The following is a 20495-nucleotide window of genomic DNA, read 5'->3' as shown; positions in this document are numbered from 1 at the left end:
TCAGAAGCTTGTATTTAATCTCTATAAGAAACAATCATATTTAGCAGCATGCAAATTACACATTTGAGAAAACTACGTATTTCTATTGGAAGATCATGAGGGAGGAAAATATATGGTTCTCCAAAAGAGAAAAATAAAGAAAAACTCCATATTATGGAGTTGACAAGGTGCTGACGGTGGTGACACACTAGTAGAAAACAAGATATTATTTCTTTCAAAATGACAATTAAACCTTAACAACTTACATAATATCACAAGACACATCATAACAATTCTGTTTTTGCACATGTCAAGTTCTACATCTTAATAGTTCACCAGCCAGTAGCTGCCTGCTCCTTGATTCCTAAAGTTCTCTGTGGTTGTGTTTAGACCCTGCTGGACTTTCTCTCCTTTTGTCTCTGTGCTTGTTTCCAAAACCTTCTCTTCTGCCTTTTTTCTTTCTTTCAGATCACTGATGTTCTTTATTTTTCCCTCTTTCACTCTATTTCTCCATCTTTCCCTTTATGAGAAACTCTTTCAACTCGGGCTGGCTGTTAATTTTTTCTCTCCTTTTTTGATCATTCCTGTTCCTTCTCTTTCGTTCCTCTACTGACAGCTTCCCCTTTGCCATTCTAGCCTGAAACATACCATTTTGTAATTACTATAATTTTTCTGAACCATATGAATTCATTTGGATTTTATCTGGCGAACATGTTTTTTCTCTCATCTCACGAATCACTGATTCACGAGATTTTCAGAAAACTTTACCTGTAGGATTCAAACTAATGGTATCAATTTAAAAATCCTACGTTGCCTCGTTCTCGCATTGACTTGAGTATCCACACCGACTGCCTGGCAGGGTGACAATACCCCATCAGCCTTTGAGATGTGAGAATGTTGTATAAAGTGCTTTGAAAGGACTTCAAGGAAAATTTTAAGTTTCGGTGTGATTTTTAATGTACGGTTTATATATAGGTGATGGTTCTGGTTTTCATTGACCAGTGCCATGTTCTTAATAAAGTGCACATTTTATGGCATAAATTTGCAACATGTACACTTCATTTGTCAATTTATCATTTCTCATATTTGTTTAGCAGTATAATTGAAAATACAGTTATAGTTGGTGTGTACTAGATAAGCTTTCAAGGTAAAAATGTGAAGCATGAAGTAGCCTTTGCAAACAGATTCCTGTTTAAACAAACAATGACAACGGTGACACATGTTAACAATATAACATTAATTAAACGTACATATTTACACTGACAACAGGTAAAATATTGAATATTTTACAGTTTTATATGAATGCCGCTGTACTGTACAGAAGAGCTTTTGATAAACCAAAGACAGAAATGGTGGCACCTCTACAAACATCTGAAACAACTCAAAATAGTTCCCTCAGGGCTGTTAGCAAAAAAGAAACGTAAGAATGTATAGTTTTACATTTGGGCCAGAAGCCGGATTCATGTTTTATATGCAGTCCATGTATATATTGTTGAGGATCATCTTCTGTTAGCCATGAAGCTAGTTTCATTCTTCCACTTATAGCCTTCACTCACAGGGAATCCTACATTTAGAATCAAGTTTAGGAACATGCAGTGAGATTAAACACATTTAAAATAATTTTTTACTTTACCTAAATGAATAATTAATGAATAATAATCCAAAACACTTTAAAGACTTCAAAAGTACACACTTTGTTTCTGTGGAGTGTCCCGATTTCTGGCCTTGGTCAGCTGAATGGCTTCACACTTGGTCCTCTTCATCAGAGGAGGTACAGACGGATAGAAGCTGCGTCTCCGCCTGTGTGCCACATCATCACCACATCTACCTTTCTTCATTGACTTGAAACTGTTCTGGGCTCGTAGGTTACTCTCCACACTAGTTTTTTGATCTCTCCTGGTTGGGACAAAGCTCTTTTGACTGTCATTAAACACTTGCTTCTTGGCTGAATGCTGCATGCATGTAAAGGATGATGGGTCCTTTGTATGAGTGTAAGACTGACCTAATGTTGAGGTGCTGCTGTGGGAATGAGCTTGCTGTAAACTGTATAAAGAAAAATGTCGTCTGGCACTAGCTGAGCTGGTATTAGTTTTAGAAAGTAATGTATGGTGTGTATCAGTGTGGCGCGTTCCTCTGTATCCAGTCTTGTCATTTATCTCTTTGTAAAAATGTTGCGTCTCCTTTTTAGAGGAGCGAGTGTTTTTGCTGGTTTCTGGTGTCACCAGAGTTTTATTTTTTTGGACTGTAGACTGCTCCATGTGCTTCAGGTGCTCACTAGGCTGAGAAGCTCTCTGAACAAAAAAGTGAGGACTCACAGGATTAGGACTCAAATCCAGAGTCTGGAGACACCTCTTAGGCATGTACTTGGAGGATGGACTAGTTTGTGCATAAAGTAAGGCATCATTGCTGCCCTCAGTTTGTGATGAGAGTACTATGGTTCTTCTCTTCTGTGTGTTAACGCATTTTTCTAATTCTTTTTCCAAAGTCCTTTTTGCCTTTTGTTGAACATGCTTGTGGCAAGCTTTAGTGGAGTATACCTCCCGCTCCCCAGACATCAGAAGCTTCTCAGATGAGTCTTTGGATGACAGACCGATTTGAGAGTTTTCATTGGCAAAAATGTTGGTTTGAGCTTCCATGAAGGTACTATTGCTATTCTCCATGTCTAAAGAAATGGTCTTCCTTTTGGTAAGGACTTTTTCCATGTCTGTTTCCACTGTTTTTGAGGTAGGTGGTCTGTTGGCTTTTTGCTGAAAATGCTTAGGATGCCTTATAACTTTAATCAGTTTTCTCTTCTTTATACTGTGCGATAGTCTAAAACTTACATCCCGTCTCTTTTCTTTCAACTGTGGATGTTGAAGTTTGGGTTGATGCTGAGACTTTGTGTCTGCAGGAAACATACCAGGCTCTTTGGTCTCCGTTTTAGCACTTTCATGCTTGCCGTCCTGCGTTTTATTATTTTTCCTTTTTTCACCTTGTGAAGTACCATCCCTCCCCATCGACTCAGAGATTAGTCCACTTCTCCTCTTGACATGTCTGTTGCTTTGGTTTCCATCATCCTCTGTGTCAGATATTACTATAACAGCAGGATCATCTGAAATGCTTCGTGCTTTTCTACCATGGTGAGATCCAGTATTATTACACTTTTCTGTCCTTTGTGAAAGGTCAGGGTTCCCACTCTGGATCACTTCATTACAACATCTGGATAAATCTATAGATGTACGTCCATTGGTTTGACAGTTTCCTTCCACAGTTTCAGGAGAAGGTTTCTTCAGTTGATTAAGGCTGGCAGCTCCACTGTTCTCTGTGCGCGTAGAGAATAATCTCTTTGTTTTTGTCTCTGGACAGCTTTGGACACCTTCATCCTCGGTGTCAGAATCAAGGTTGATGATGTCATCCTTTTCTGAAGACTTGCTTCTGTTCCCCATTTGACTTGGTTGTAAGTTTGCCATCTCATGGTCTTCATTTTCTTTTTCAGAACCAGAGTCATTTTTCTCTGCTGACGCAGGCGCTGACAGGTTACTTAACCACTGTTTGGACACGGTCAGATAGTTACGTCCTGAATCAGCAGAGTAATCGGAACTATCGTCAGTTTCACAACTGTCATCAGGAGCACTATGTGACTCCCTATTTTGTGGTCTCTGAGCTTTAGTCTCAGTTGTGCCCCAGGAAGAAGGCACCATGAAGGACTGTTGCATTGTCTCTCTAGATTGTATGACTTTTGCTAGATGAGAAGGTGTTTCAAAAACCTCCATCATGGAAAAAGCAGAAGCTGGCACATGGTTTGGAACAGATCCGGGTACCTCACAGACAGCTGGATTTGTGTCACTTTGTTTTACCTGGTCTTCATGCTCACCATCATGCTGTGAAACAGTTTCTGGGTCAGCCTGGCCTTCATCTGCTGGTTCCCATTTAACATCTAATACGCTAATAGGCATAACAAGCCAATCATCGTCCTCATCAGTCTCCTCTTGATCTTGCGCGTCAGAAAGGGGGCTCAAAGAGCAGCTTGCTTGCCAATCTAAATGTTTCTCACCGTCACATTTAGGACATAAGAAACGTTCAAACCCATCCTCAGTTTCAACAAAACATGGACAAGAGCAATCTTGTGCTATGCCAAGTGTTTGGTTCTTTGGAAGCTCGGCCTGACTCTGCACATGTCCAAACTGCGTATTACTGGCTTCAGACACGTCACATGAAGGTGAAGGCATCTCCTCGTCATTATCATCATCATCATCATCATCATCATCAACTTCTGGATTCTCATCTTCACTCACATCTTCATATGAAGGGTCCCTTTGATTTGTGTTTAGGAGATTCGTGTCCATATTCGATAAATTTTCTGTGTCTGAAATATCTTCATATTGTGGATCTTTTACAACCGTTACATAGAACAGCTCTCCACTGCTCACTTTATTCAAAGGAAGAGATGCGCTTAAACAAGCCTGTAAACACACACCAGTTGTATCCTCTTCAGCATTTTTATAGCTTGTTTGGTTGCGCACCGATTGTTCACTTTGGTACATAGAGACTCGCGTTTTGCCAAGCTCAGTTTTATCAGTTAATGAATCTAGGCTGGAAAGTGCAACTGCATCCTTAGATTCAACATGGCAGTAGTGTTGGTCTTCAATTTTCTGAAGTTGGTTTACATTTTTATCTTGATTTCCACCAATCACACAAGGCCCACTGCCTAAACCTACTCCTTCAATTGGTTTGAGGCTAACATCCTCCCTCTCCCATCTCACATGCTTGGATAACAAAGGTAGAGTGCCTGGTGTTTCTTTGAGTCTCTCACGCTCTCCTTGTGAGGAACTGCAGCGGACCGTTAATCCTGGGTACTTCTCAGTCTCTTCTGGCACGGTGACCCCAGACACTGCTGTCACAGTCACTGGACTCTCTGCTTCATTCTTTGTGCAAGTGGCAGCAACATCCAACATGACATGTTGATAATCTGTGGACATAAAGAGATGAAAGTTACTTATATCGCCACTCCAGGTTTGTTGCAGTGTGATTCAGAAAAGTTGTCCAGCTCTGCAATTCGTTTTACATTCTTCAGTCTAGCATTTGGATTCTTTGGTGCAGGTACTGAATAATTAGGAGTGGTTATACATTATTTCATCAACACTGGCATGTCTTTTACCTTCAGTTATCAGAACATGACTGACAACCCTTTACAGACATAATTCGATCCAAGCAGATGCATTTTGGGAGAATGTTTTAAACTTTATACAGCAGAGATTAGTGTACCTTTTAAACAGTTCTCTGATGCAGATGTATCATAATTCTTGTTAGAGCTGGGAAATAATTCTGTTCCTTTGCTGCTTTTCAACCCGTCTTGGTCAAGAGGTTGTCCAGTGCAGTGTTGAATCCCAGAAGCGTTGGAAGTCTCTTTCTTCTTTACGTCTGACTTGTAAAAGGCAATCTCTTTATTGATGAAGTCAAACATTTCATCTGTCCATGATTTGGCTTTCTCAACTTCAAAATCTTCACATTTTGTTGGTTGACGGCTGTGAGGATAAGGAGAGATCTTCCGCTGTCGTTTCCTCTTCAGTCCACAGTTTGTTGAATTTCTCACTTCTTGATTCTTACAATGTCGTTCATCTGAAATATCAGCTCCAATATCAAGTTCAACATTGGAACCCATTTTGTCTCTTGAAGATGATGAGGTGGTAATTAAGGATCTACAACAATGGGCATGATGTGGACACCTTGCTCTTAAGCCCTGGAGAGCATACATCCTGCAAAAACAATGTAAACCAAAATCTGGGTTATAGTTATACAATTACACACACACACACACACACACACACACACACACACAATTTGTTAACAGTTTAAATGGCCAACATGGAGACAAATGCCACCAGTCTCCATTTAAGATGAGGGCAGTGAACCTGTCTGTGCCTCCTGAAGCCCATTAAGAGTTATTTTATTTTAAAGATGATCAGCTTCAGTGGACAGGTTCTCTACCTCCGCCCTGTACACAGTCTTATCTCCATCAGAGTTGAGCTGAAGATGTCGTATATTATGTTATTGAATGCTGAGCTGTCCATGCAGAGCATCCTTACGGAGCCCTTCCTCTTCTCCAGATGACCCAGCTCTCTGTGAAGTGATGGTGATTGCTTACAGAGCAAATCAGTCCACGGAGGATGCAAAGTGTTGGGTGTAGACAGTCTCTGATGTGCTGAAATAGTATTCACTCAAAACACTTAATTACTATAGAAGTAAGGGCTATAGGTCTGTAGTCATTCAGGATGTCTATACCAGGCTTTTTGGGGACGTGAATGATAGTGGAGGCCTTCAGACAGGTAGACGGGGAACTGTGCCATGAGTCAGGGAGAGGATGCACAGGCTTTAACCACAGCCCCTGAGACTGGCAGCTCTCCCGGGGTTCACCGCTCTCAGTCTCCTCTTAACTATCATTAGCTTACAGCTTGAAGTGTTTAAGGTATGTGCTAACTAAAAATAAAGGCAAGATGATGGTTTATTAAACCTTTAATGACATTTGCAGGTTGTCTCTGTGGAGAAATATAAATAGGACACCGGAGTAAATTCTCTACAGTCTCACTCTTCTGTTTAACGTTTATTCAGCTGTGTGAAAACCAACTTTGATCTCAGCAAACCGATTTACTCAGGGACAAATAAAACCCTGAAAAATGCCAAAAACATTTTAAAGTTATCTAAGTGACATATATCTATCTATCTATCTATCTATCTATCTATCTCTCATGTTTAACCTGAGTAGCCAAAGACCGAGGGGGGTCTGAAAACAATGCGCCGGGAGTTCGTTGTTTACGCCGGCTTGAACCCCCCAGCTAGCTATCGAGCCAGTGGGTAACAGACGTCTCCAAAAACCCGAGAGCACTTTTGCACGTATATGATGTCTTGATAAACTGAGCAGATATTTGAAGTTTACACAGCTACATTCACACTTGAAAATATCTTTAAAGTTTATTTTGTGACCCAGAAAGAGAAATAAGAGTAATATTAAAACTAGGTAGCTGCTACCATTGTTGGAAACTGGAATTGGCTGGGCCATGCTATAAATTCTGGGATAGGTTGGGCCAAGAAGGATACACCCGACCCATCCTTCAAATCTGGGGGAAAAGGAGGACACATTTGTTGGCTGCATTTGGAGCAGTCTTTGAATTTGGACAGCCTTTGTTGCGACACTGTAACATAATCGGCCTACAAATAGAGCTGGGCGATATAAGATTTTTTTTCATATCACGATATGTTTTTTTCATTTCAGGCGATAACGATATCTATCACGATATAAGCCAAATAACTATATTTGTAAGATTTAAATGTGCCGTTGCTCACAAGTAAAATGTGAAATAATCAGCAGCTTGTTTTGATTTAAATATTTATTTCCCATAATAAGTTCAACAGGGTAGATGTACTTAAGGAACATGAGACTTTTTCAGATAAATAAAGGCAAATATTGCAAACTACACAAAAGGCAGCCGCTAAAGCGTTTAAGTTTCAAAATAGAACAAACGAAACAGACTAAACTGTCAATTCCACTTAGAAACAAAATATTAATTCTAAAAATAAATCTTAGTTTGTTTTACAGAAGAACAGACAAAACTGACTAACTTTTGTCAATGTCAGGAGTTTTCCTGTAATGCAACTCAGGTCAGAATAAATGACACTCAGACAGGTTTGCAGGTTTAACGTGCACACGGGTGAGAGCTCAAACGGAGACTCACACTCCGCAGCCGTTGCCACCCTTTATTTATACTCAAGCATGTTTGCGTCACAGACACATGAGTGGAAGAGATAACATACAACAGTAGAGACTTTATGCTGAGCTTTGCACAGTGTAACTTCTCTAGTAAAAAGAGCAAACACATCTAGAGGACCTCAAATGAAATGTACTTCTATACATAAACATAATAAAATCTTTCAACAGTCAATATCAAATAAACTGAGAACTAAAAGGAAATTCTCAATCTCTCCTTGTTGTATAGCTGAGCTTTTCAAACAGTTACTTTAGTCTGACAAAAGCCGAATGACGAATCAGCGCTTCCAGTCAGAGACTGAGCTGCACCGCTTTATTGTATTTCCAGACTTGCTTTCGGCACATTTACAGTGCACGCTGCTCTGTTTTTTGTCAGACTTGAAATAGCAGAAACACCTTCACACTACGGAACTTCTCTGGCCTTTCCGTTCGACAATCTCTCCGGCGTTGGAACCATCATCTGTTTTCTCTTCGGTAACCTTCGGTCACGCTCGGTTGATGTTTCTCTAGTCAGCGCACTCATTTCCTCCATTACCCGGGCAGTACGGCGGCTGGCTGCTTCCCAAACAAATACACATGTGCGGCTTGGCACTTGTGCTGTACGTAACAAGTCACGTGACGTGACGCTGCGGCTGTGATTGGTTCAGCTCTGCGCTACTTAATTTGGATTGGCTGTTCTTTTTTTTTCTTTTTTTTTTTTAAGAGGACAAGAGCGGCGAGATCTATCGCAATAGTTTAACTTTTCTATCGAGAAAGTTATTTCGCAATACATATCGTTATATCGCCCAGCTCTACCTACAAATGCGGCCTCCGAAGGATGCCACCACAAAATCTGGACACAGCTACGATACCAGAGACAGCTTCTTCTTCGGGGTTTAACGGCAGCTGGCATCCTTGCACATGCATTGCTGCCATCTTCTGTTCCAGTCTGTTATTATACTCTTAAATCCTACTACTTATTCCTGCATCTTACAAAGCTTCAAACAACGCATCGACAATTTTAATAGTCGATGTAATCGTGACTAAACGACTAACTGTGGCAGTCCTGATTACAAACTGAACAGACATGACTGGGGGATAGGATTGCCTTGACAGTGTGAGGAGTTGTTAGAAGACGTAAAGTCCATCGTGAACATCCGATGACTTGTATAGTGCACTATATAATATTTTGTATTGTATTCATTGTAGACTGGGATTTCTAATCAATTTAAAAGGTTTTTAAGCATACCTGAGACCAGAAGGTTTGGTCTAAGCTGACTGATGGTTCCCATTTTGTAATCTGAAGTGATTCTGATCTACCTTAGAGAGTGTCCTGTACCGTATTTTCACGACCATAAGATGCACCATACTAAAAGGCGCCGTCTCAGTTATGTGTGCCATTAATGTATTTAAGACACACATAAGGCGCACCTGATTATAAGGCGCATACAAGTATGCGTGTTTAAAAATAAAGCGGGAGCAAAACTGAGTTTGGTACTCACATTTTTATTACCGGTAATTGTCATCAAACCCATCGAAGTCCTCATCCTCTGTGTCTGAATTGAACAGCTGCGCTAAATCTCCATCAAACATGCCAAGTTCACTTTCTTCACTGTCAGAGTCACTTTCCGTGCCGTGCGGCTCCTCGGAAATGATGCCGGCTTTTGCGAAAGCTCGAACAACAGTGCCAGCAGACATGTTAGCCCAAGCATCTACAATCCATTCGCAAATTATGGCGTAACTCGCCCGGCGCTGCCTTCCACTCTTAGTGAAACTGTGGTCCCCATCGGTCATCCATCGCTCCCACGCCGCTCGGTTCACACCGATGCCCAGCGGCTGGAGTTCCTTTGTCAGGCCTCCCGGAATGACAGCAAGCTCACAGTTCATTTGTTTCACTAGTTTTTTCACATCGGCTGTGAGATGGGCATGCATAGAGTCACAGATTAAGAGTGATGGTGATGCGTGGAAAAAAACCACCTGGTCTCCTTACATACACCTCCCTCAGCCACTCTTTCATCATTTCCTCATCCATCCAGCCCTTTTCATTTGCCTTAATGATGATTCCTGCTGGAAACTTCTCTTTAGGCAAAGTCTTTCGCTTAAAAATCACCATAGGCGGCAGTTTCTGTCCATTAGCATGGCAGCCAAGCACAACAGTAAAAGAAGACTTTTCGTACCCCGTTGTGCGTATCGCTACCGTGCTGGTCCCCTTCTTCTCCACAGTGTGACTCACCGGGATGTCAAAAGTGAGCGGCACCTCGTCCATGTTTGTGATGTGGCTGGGCTGGATGTTTTTGTCGCCAATGTGTTTGCTGCAGTAGGAGCGGAAGATGGCCAGCTTTTCATTACCGGTATAATCCGCTGGAAGTTGCTGCGCTACCGTAGTCCTGGTCCGGATGGAAAAATGGCACCGTTTCATGAACCGAAAGCACCAAGACGGACCTCCTTGGAAATGTTCAATGTTCATCTCTTCAGCTAGTGAAACTGCTTTTAGTCGAATGGTGACCGTCGAAACGCTTCTCCCGCTCGTTCTTTGCTCGATGATCCACCGCTCGAGTCCTTCCTCCAACTCGGGCCACCTCGCCTTATGTCCGCGGAAACTCAGCTGCGTTTTCTTGACCTGCCGGAGCTTGTTTTCTTGCTTCCTCCATTTGCGAACCATCGATTTGTTAATCTTAAATTCTCTCGCGGCTGCTCGATTTCCATGTTCCTCCGCGTAGCTGATGGCCTTCAGTTTAAACTGTGCTTCATAAGCGTGTCTCTTTGCCATTTCCAGGGTTGTTAAAACAACGATGTTCCACATAATGCACATACCTGTCCTTTTATACAGGTATGTGCGATTGTCCGGTATATACGATCAACGCCCACACTTCACCCTTTAGCGTTCTCATGGTGTTCTCTACTACGTCCTCCTTACAACACACAGGGCGCACTGCGCTATAGGGCGCGCCGTACTTTTTAAAGAAAATCTTAGACTTTTATGTGCGCCTTATGGTCGTGAAAATACGGTATATTTGAGACAGTAATTTGAGAGTTTTAAGATAAAGAAATTGTACCACACCCGGTGTTTGTAGTTCAACTTAAGGTTTAAATTTCCTTTTTATTACAGACTTAATTTGTTAATACAATTTGTTAATAAGGGAAGTTAATCTTATTATTCTGTAGTATGTCAGGGTTGTTACTTAGCCTGATAGGGCGGAGGACACCGTCTCAGCTGAACTCTGGACATGCACCCACACCCCCCCCCTCCCTTTCCAAACACCTTCGATGCTTGTTTCCTGTGGGGGAACACGGCGGGTCCGTGTGCCGCGCTGGAATGGTAGCGCTGTGCAGGATGACTGCTTTGTTTCCTTCGGATTACTCCTCACCCCCTACCCAACCTTGTGGCTTGTCACGTACTCCATTGTTGTACTGTGGACATTTATGTGCTCTCTGTCCAGGAGATTTTTTTTTTTTGTTTCCTGTTCTCATGCTGTCCTCCCATAGGTGCTCAGCACGAGTAGAGGTCTTTTTCCTCTTCTACTTTCCCATTGTTGTGTACTTTCAGTGTCTTTCTGTAACGCTGCCGATCTCCGACCTGTATTCCCATGTGATGTCCGTGTGTGTGTGTGTGTCCCCGACTTACACACCTCGCAGTGGGGTTCTATTCCACTGCGGGGCAACCTGCATGTGGCCAATAAAGCCTTTCATTCATAGGTGTAAGTTTGCATGGGATTAATGAAGACTCAGTCATTTCTTAGAAACTCCCACCAGCTGTCAGAGAAGAGCTGACGTTGATGTTTTAAGGCATTCATGTCGTTTGATGTTTGAGCTGATAAATGGTAGATCTGAAATCTCTAAATTATTGCATAGTGCCCATTCTACATCCAGCCAGGGCTCATCTAAGAGGGTGTGTTTTAACCATCCTGTGATGAACTGAAGCCTGTTGGCTAAGAAGTAGTGCTGAAAGTTAGGCAGATCTAGTCCTCCTTTGTCCCTTGTAGTGTTTTTAAGCTGATACGCAGGGGTTTATCTTTCCAAATGCATTTGGAAATATACAAAGATGGTTTACCTGAAATCACTTAATTTTTGGCAAGACCATCATTTTTATTGAAGCAATGCTTCCCATGAGTGATGTGGGTAGAGATTAGGGCTGGGCGATATATCGCGTTTTTTAAAAATATTGATATAAGCTGTGACAATATCCTTTATATCAATAAAGTCTAGGTTACGTTATAATTATAATGGTGGAGCTGCAAGTTTGCCTCCCTTTCGTCCACTTTTGTCTCTAAACAACGTTACTCGGCGCCTCGCCTCTCTCCTTCACTGAACACAACTCCCCCTCCTCCCCCACCGCTTCACCTTCAGGTAAGGACAAGATGGACACGGCAAACCTCCGTTAACGAGCTATTGCACATAGCCCCGTGCGTGGGGCTGGACGGCATGAACGTGTTAGCGAGCTAACCGCACTAATGCCATGCAGCTTACAGGGGCTGCATGGCCTAAAATCCTTTAGTTCTCTCAAAAGTTGACAGCGCGCCTTATGTATGAATTCTGGTTGTGCTTGATGACCGCAAACAGATTTTATGTGGTACACGGCGCTCAGCAATACGTCAAAAAATTTTTTAGTACGACTTTGGTAAGCTACGGAGCTGCACCACTCTATGGATTATCGGCGCATTACGGCTACCGAGGAGCCTCGTGGAGTGATACGTACTGTGCTTCAACGTAATATTACCGTACGTGTGTGTATAAGGACCATAAATTGCACCTGTTCAGCAACGTGGTTACAAAGAGGATTTCAAACTCCAGGCTGTCAGTCACGAACTTGGGAACAGAGCAGCTGTGAAATCTGTCTTTGTTATTATGCTCATTGTGTTTTAGTTTACATTTTGACTGCACAATTGTGAGCTTTTTGTTATGCAGAAAAAACATTGTTTTCTTTTATTTTTGGAGCATTATCATTTAATGAATGCTAATAATTTAGTTTTGAGTAATTTTTTCATGTACATCTATGCTGTATGTTAATAAAAGTGCTTGTGTGCCTGGGCGGTGGGTGGAGTGCCCTCAGGCCTCTGGGCCTGAAGCCCAGTCCTCTCTGGCACAGCTGGCTGCCGGCAGAGCCCGCGGGCACGCCACTGCAACCCCCTCTGGCCTCTGCTCCGTGACCTCTTGTTTGGGGCTCTACTCAGCTCTTCCCAGGAGGGTGGCACGGTCACCCCCCCCCCCCCTTTGGTGGCCCTCGTACTCTGGGGCCTCTGGATGTCTGGGGCCTGGATCTCCTCCATACCTGCTTCATGCCCTGGGGGACGGGGCTATGGCTCTACACTCCCTAGCAGATCGTTACAAACCTTTGGAATACAAGCATGCTGATCCACACAGGTGTACACAGATGCGGACTACACCTTTCTTGGCTGCTGCCTCAAAGCACATTGTGCGCCGTCTATCTTGCATGCTGCACAATAGCGTTTAATATTTAGTATCTACTGTCATCTACTGCTAGCTAGTTTGTTGCTCTTTTTGTGTTTGCTTTCTCTTCAGGGCTCGCAAAATTTCAAAATCCCTGGTAGCCCTTCGGGCAGGGACTCTTCAGTTTTTGGTAGCCTGAATAAAAAAAACAAAACAAAAAAAACAAAAAGCAATTTTTTGATTGATGTTTTGTTTCCTGTTTTGTTTCCGTTACAATATTATACTTTAATGTATAATATTGTAACGGAAACAAAACATTAATCAAAAAATTGTTGAAACACAAATTACAACATTGTATAAAAATGACAATCAACTCAAATACTTGGTTCTAATTGAACAGAAATTTCTATGAACTTGTAAGAACTGTGTAGGACATGAATCAGTCTGTGTCAGATCCTGAATTTGAAATTTCCACTGAAGTCACGGGTAAGAGACAAGTGGAACTAAGATCGAGGCCATTTGCTGTTTGAAGTTTGCAAAGACTGCTACATTGTGCCAGTGGTAGTTCACTCTTTGCAACATAGTAGCTGTTTTAAACTGATTTTTCAGGTTTATTTTTAGTATGTTATTTGCAATTGGTGTTTGTTCTGGAAAAGATATTGCAGACTGAACAATAATGCGTTTCTTGCATTTCTCATGGGGGCCTTTCTTAAAATGACTGGTCCCAGTAACAAAGGCGCTTGTCGACTCAGAAATCGAGAGAAAACCAACAACACACCCGGCAGAACATTATGTTATTTACACGGGTGCACATAAGTGGTCCGCATGTGCGCATTCACTGTCAAAATAAAAGACGCACCAGATAAGAAGTTGCAACACGCGTTTGCGTCCATATAAAAAGCTGTTTTTGTCTGCTAGAGTGGGATTTTCACGGCACATTCCGCACCACATCTCTGTGCGTTCATCATTTGTTTGAAGCCAGCTCACCTCCTGCAACCACTTTTCCGAGAATACGTGCTTCTTTTGTGGTTCGGACTCCTTCTGACATTTCTTTGGAGGTGGAGGAACATCACAGTAATTGCTTAAAGGAGCTTCTTCGACATCTTTAAGAGTTCTAAACAAATGTCTGTCCTCCTCCAGAAAATCTTATGTATGCAAACACGCGTTGCAACTTCTTATCTTGTGCGTGTTTTTTATTTTGACAGCGAATGCGCACCTGCGGACCACTTATGTGCACCCCTGGTTATTTAGCTCGTCATATTGCAGCCACAGAAATTCTTTTGTCCATGAAACCATAAAGCTGCACTTTCTTTTTGCCTTATAGTCTCATTTGTCATAACTTCTCCGTTTTGTGGTAAGCTTTTCTTTGGCTGTCACTTCTTCACCCTGACCTGTCTTATTTGGCTCAGCAGAACTGAAATGCTTTTACACACACACACACTCACATAAGCTCAGCGATTCTCTGCGCGATCAACCTCTCACATGTTTAAGCTGCAGGAGATTTCACTTGTCATGTTTGCATAGTAAGCTAACGATTAATAAGACGATGTCAGAGGAATTGGTGCACAAATTATCATCACTCACAGATCAGTGCTGTCGCTCTCTATACACAGTTTGCACGATTGCAAAGTGAAAGCAAAAAACAAGCGCAAATTCAAACACGATTTCAATATGTCACATATTGACAGTGGCTCACCGATGCCAATGACGTAATTACCCAGCTACATTTCCGAAAGAATGCAAAAGCATTGACATATCTTTCCTTCCTACGATAGGCCGACGGGCAGGGCAGAGATAGATTTTGGTAGCCCGACTGGAAAAAAAAAAAAATCGCTAGCCCCGGGACATCGGGCTAGCGATTTTGCGAGGCCTTCTCCTCTCGTTAACTGAGAAACTGCTGGCATATTTGTTTTACATCTATACTGTCCAGTCTCTCCTGGTGGACATGGCAACACGTTATTCATGGTTACATACAATTTTCGACTGATGTGGGCCAAAGCCTAGCACATACTTCCCAACCTTGAGACCTCAGAATTAGGGAGACATTCAAAAGGGCTGTTGGGGTGGAGTGGTATACATATGCATGTACAAAAAAACTTGTATCTTACAGTGTTTATTTATCGGATAAAATAAGTTAAATGCCACCGTTATTATTGTCCAGCCTGAAACAGGCCGGGGGTTAGGGCTGTGCAATATGACCAAATCTACGCCCTTGCCTCACCAACACTACTTTTTGCCTCAGCCTCTACCAGAGCCCCGTTCCGCTTGGCCTGTCAGTACATATCAGCTGTGTTAGGAGCCCCACAGGCAAACAAGCCTGATAGGACTCCTTCAGCCTGATGGTTCGCTTCACCTCTGGTGTCCACTATCTGGTTTGGGGGTTACCAACATGTCAAGTAACAACCACCTTGGGTCCACGGCTCAGTATCTCTCTTCACCTGAGGGTCCAGAACATATGGCTGCTGTAAGAAGATTTTTTACATAATACAATATAATCAAGTGTGCCTTATATTCAAGTGTTCATATATTTCAACATAACCAAGCTTATTGTTAAAGAGAACATGATGTATTCCTTACTTCAGTGTGTGAGATGTCAGATAAGCATGATATACTTCTGTATTCGTTATTTCAGAGTGTGTGTGTGTGTGTGTGTGTGTGAGGTCAGATAAGCGCTGAGCTAACGTCTAACCTCTCCCCGACTCCTCACAGAAGAGGAAGTACTATGTAACCTGCTTTTCCCTATAAATAAAGCAAGCAAGCCTGCAATCGGTGTGTGTCTTCTCAGGGACATTCACCCTGAGAAGACACACACACCGAACGTGCGCACGTTCTTAAAACTCTGAGTTGGTCTGCAGTGTCTTATTTCTCTTACTTGTGATAGAACAAATGTCTACCCCTGACAGCTGCAGATCTGATTATTCGATTGCAAAAATCAATCATCAACCTGTTGCCTGAACTGTCTTGGTGCCACGTGCACTTATGGCTGCCCTTTTGTTTGAACATGGTGTTCATTATGGACATACAGGACACCACTCTGCTTCAGATCTGGCAGGTCAGTCCCAATCACGCTGCTCCAGGTCTCACCAGCGTTGCCCACATGAGTGTTGAAGTCTCCCAGCAGGACAACAGGGTCTCAGGTGGAACTACCTCAAACACTCAGTGACTCCAAGAAGGCTGGGTACTCTGAAGCTCCGTTCGGCGCAGAAAAACATAACCTTGAGCACTTATGATGAGCATTTTTGTTTCCTCATAAAGAAGGGATCTAACCACGTTCACATTATATTTTTTGGGTGTCTTAGCATGTAGGTTTTGAAAATGAAAAGCAGCTATGTAACTCGTTTAGAACCGTGCTAAAACCTTAGAATCTCAGCCAAACACAGAAGAAAAAAGACAGAAACTGGCTTCTCAGTTTCCTCAGTTATCTTTGAAGTCAGCCAATAGACTAATTATTATCAGGAGCTATTGCAGCTAACTAGCCACATCAGAGCCACTTCTGCCTTTCTGTGTTTCAGCCTCAGTAACATCTGCTCCAAGTTTTACACCTCTGATGAAATCTCACAAGTGTAAGTTTATTTTGATACCAAGATTGTTTACACAGAGCTTGTAATTGCAGAACAAGGAACAAGTTAATACTGGGCCACTGGTATATAAAGAGGTCAGTTGTTACCTTTGGCCTGTCATGCTCAAACTCTCACATTTCAAAGACTCTTTAGACTTTGGGGGTTCTTTTGAACAATCTACAAGAACATTTGAGCGCTACTGCCTCAAAGTTTGACTGAAGAATAAGATTTTTTTTTTTTTTTTTTTTTTTTTTATTCAACATGAACTTGTTAGTTTATAGAAGTGAAATAGCTGTCACACCATTCATGTGACATGGCCATAATGGCATAGCTCAGCTGCTGTCAGGTAACTATAGAAAATGTAATTTCAAACTTAATTTCTGTTATTACTCTGACCCACCTCTATGCGGCATTAATGAATAACAGCATCTACCACTCAGAGTTAATATTATTGTAACATACCATAGTTTATGGGGTTTTGATTTGGAATTTCATGGAAATTTTCAAGGTGTGCACGATGAATTCTTTGCGCACGCGGCTGATAAGTTCAACACGCGCGGTTTGTTGAATTTACGCGCGAGGAAGTTAATTGCTTTTCCCCACACACATTCACACTCCGACCAGTGCATCGGGAGCAGCTTGACCAATGATATTTGGCATGCAAACTGGAGCTGGTTCGAACAAAGCTTCTGATTAGTAAACAGCCACACCGGCATGTAAAACACATACAAACACTGACTTACAGTTTCACTTCTTTTGAAGAGATGACGCACAAAAAGTGAAATACATTTTGTTTTACATATAAAGTTAACATAAAATGCGCGCGCGCGCGCGCACGCACGCACGCACACACACACACACACACACACACACCTTGTCAGTTAACTTACCACATTCGCCTTACTTATGACAATTTCCGTCTACTTCGAGGCTTCCACATGAACGCAGCAGCATATTTCCACTCCAGACTAGTGAAATCCACGAGAATGTTGGTTGTCATCAGCAAGAGTCCATGCTTCCTTATAAATTAATAATTAGGACTTATATTTTCCTCACACCCGCTTCTGTTCAAAGGGAATTTTGTCGACAGAGTCCGTGTTCCTGCGAACGGCGGTGTACCAAACACGCACGCTGCCTAGGCCACACACTTCAAACAAACACAACAGGAATGACTCAGCTGCTGCGTTTCCTCTTAACTGTCCCTCTCCCTGAAGGAATGAAAGGGCGAAACGGAGCCTTTATGTGTCATGTGAGCCAACTCTGATTGGTGTGTTTTTGGTAGGCGGGGATAAACTCGTACGAGGTGGAGCATAATAAATATCTAGAATTACATGTAAGCAGGGGTGTCCTCAGGATCGAAGACGTTAATCCAGAAATCCTGTATCCAAGTGTGCAAGCTTGGTTCTGTTTCTTTCGGGTGGATTCACATTATGACAGCTGACATCTTAATGCATGACATCACAATCTGGCAGCTGCTCACTAAACATGTAACAACTGTAAAAGTGCTGCTGTTCCTAATCTAAGTACACAATATTTAAAAATATATTACTATTGATTTAACACAGACTAGTATCCAGAATTGCAAGTGTACAAATCCATATACTATCAATGAAAAATTTAACACAAATTCTCCCTGTGGTGGGGAATTTATATATATATACAGGTGCTGGTCATAAAATTTGAATATCATCAAAAAGTTGATTTATTTCACGAATTCCATTCAAAAAATGAAAGTTGTATGATGTATACATTCAGTCCACACATATTTCTTTCTTTTTATTTTTTTTTAACCTTTAACATTTTAATGATTCCGTTATACAGACAGGCTTTTCTCTAAAAAAGAAAAAAAACATCCACTGAGCTTGCAAAGCATGCATGAAGATATGTACATTTCTTTTTTTTCCTTTTTTTTTCACATATTTCAAGTGTTTATGTCTCACAACTTTGATGATTATAACTGACAACTAATGAAAACCCCAAATTCAGTATCTCAGAAGATTAGAATATTACAGTACAAAGAAAGGTTTTTCAGAAATCTCGGCCAACTGAAAAGTATGAACATAAAAAGTATGAGCATGTACAGCACTCAATACTTAGTTGGGGCTCCTTTTGCCTGAATTACTGCAGCAATGCGGAGTGGAGTGGCATGGATCCGATCAGTCTGCGGCACTGCTCAGGTCAGTGCTTTAAGTGGCCCAAAAGAGGTGCCGGTACTCTATTTTTTTCCGCCTCCCCTGAGGTAACAACAACTATATTGAATGGGTTTTATATACAACAGTCAACAGACAACCTTATACAAAATAATAAATCATTTTATTAGTTTGTGGATTTGCTTGAGCTAGAAAGAGCTACTGAACATAAATAAAATGTGCAAAAAGGTATTGAAATTTTTTTTTAACAAAATGTACATAAAATAAATTATAAACTAATTTGTATTTTGCTCTCTCTTGAGTCCCTGCTGGTATCAGCAGCAGCACTTGTAAAGTGTACCTGAAGAGCTTGGTAGTTCTCCCATACTACTTTCACTGTTCTCTCACTTGAAGCAACCCAAACATAATAACCATAGAACAGTAGAACATAATCTTGAGTCTTGAAGATGGTTCATTTCTTTACCCCTGAAAAATATACAAAAGCAGATTCAGCAAAATACAATCACAGTACACCAAATGAAAAATGAGAAATACTGTACAAATCATTTTACCTAGAAAAGGCTCCAGCACGTTTTGGGCTCCACTTTCCTTTCACTTTGGGCTTCGCAGTTTGTGGATGCTGCACTTCTCCTCCCTAGTGCCAGCCATGTCTGCACATATGTTTGTGCGTTAAACTGATCCAAGGGTGGTCCGTTGCATTTCAGGAAAATCATATTTGAAAGCCTTTTGATGTCGAGAGAGTTTCTTTTATCTGTCAAAGTATCATTCATTGAGCTGAAAGCTCGCTCGCATTCACTTGTTGATACTGCAATGGTGTGGACAGCTGTAAGAAGCGGCTTCAGGGCTGCTGGTGTCTTGGAAGCTTTAAGGTCTTTATACTCCCTAAATCCTAGGACACTTTCCCTCTCCCCAACTCTGAATCTCTGACATAAACGTCTGACCGCTGCATCCCCATATTGAATATCTAGAGATGCAGGCCAGGAGTCAGACTGGAGGACCTTGATGTCTGAGAGGAGGTGACTATCTGTCTTTTCAGATGAGGTTTTACTGACATGCAAGGAAGTTGTTGGAGTCATCCTGCACTTAACATTTTCAGCCAGGCTATGGAAAAATTGGCCATGGTTGATTTTTATAACCCTCTGATTTTCATGCAGGCATACATTTCTGAAGATTTTCTCCCTTTCAGCTTCAATGGCAGTTTGTGTGTAGGGACCAGGTGTGGATACCATTGACTCAAACACCCGGATTTGTCGGTCCAGCTGCCTGTCGGCTTGATCCAAAGTCATGTCCCGTCTCTGGAGCATTCTTGAGAGGTCACTGAGTTCTGTGAGAGCGTCATACATGATGCCAAGATTGACCACAAAAGAAACAGTAGTGAGAACATCATTGAGTCCTTTGTATTTTGCTCTCTCTCTTGAGTCCCTGCTGCTATCAGCAGCAGCACTTGTAAAGTGTACCTGCAGAGCTTGGTAGTTCTCCCATACTGCTTTCACTGTTCTCTCACTTGAAGCAACCCAACGCACTGATAAAACACGGCCTATCACAAGGAGACGTTGTCCAACATTGTGAGCACTCTCAGTTAACTCCCTTTGGTTTTTTGGTGATGCATGGTAGAGGGAGTAAAGCTGATCTAAGAATATTTTAAAGTGGTTGATTCCTCCTACCTCCTTCAAAACATCACAAACTGCCAGTTCCAGT

The 20495-nt window shown here is 41.9% G+C and overlaps 1 protein-coding gene across 2 annotated transcripts; it reads right to left on the bottom strand.

Annotated features, from left to right (window-relative positions):
* Positions 1 to 1201: 1201 nt before the first annotated feature.
* Positions 1202 to 17844, bottom strand: LOC146649080 (uncharacterized). Of its 2 annotated transcripts, XM_085386324.1 has the most exons (4): positions 17538 to 17844; positions 5224 to 5714; positions 1673 to 4927; positions 1202 to 1543 (listed from the first exon to the last, which is right to left on the bottom strand). In XM_085386324.1, the coding sequence occupies exons 1-4, from the start codon at positions 17540 to 17542 to the stop codon at positions 1479 to 1481; spliced, it is 3816 nt and encodes a 1271-aa protein (XP_085242450.1). In that variant the 5' UTR covers positions 17543 to 17844; the 3' UTR covers positions 1202 to 1478. The 2 variants fall into 2 exon arrangements, with proteins under 2 accessions (XP_085242450.1, XP_085242451.1); XM_085386325.1 differs by lacking the exon at positions 5224 to 5714.
* Between the last annotated feature and the right edge of the window lie 2651 nt (positions 17845 to 20495).

Source organism: Rhamphochromis longiceps, linkage group LG17 (genome assembly GCF_057381845.1).
Source record: "Rhamphochromis longiceps isolate RC_006_pf linkage group LG17, R_longiceps_female_GT1.1, whole genome shotgun sequence".
NCBI lineage: Eukaryota > Metazoa > Chordata > Actinopteri > Cichliformes > Cichlidae > Rhamphochromis > Rhamphochromis longiceps.
Note: the sequence above shows the minus strand (reverse complement) of the source record. Positions and strands in the feature narration are given on the sequence as shown.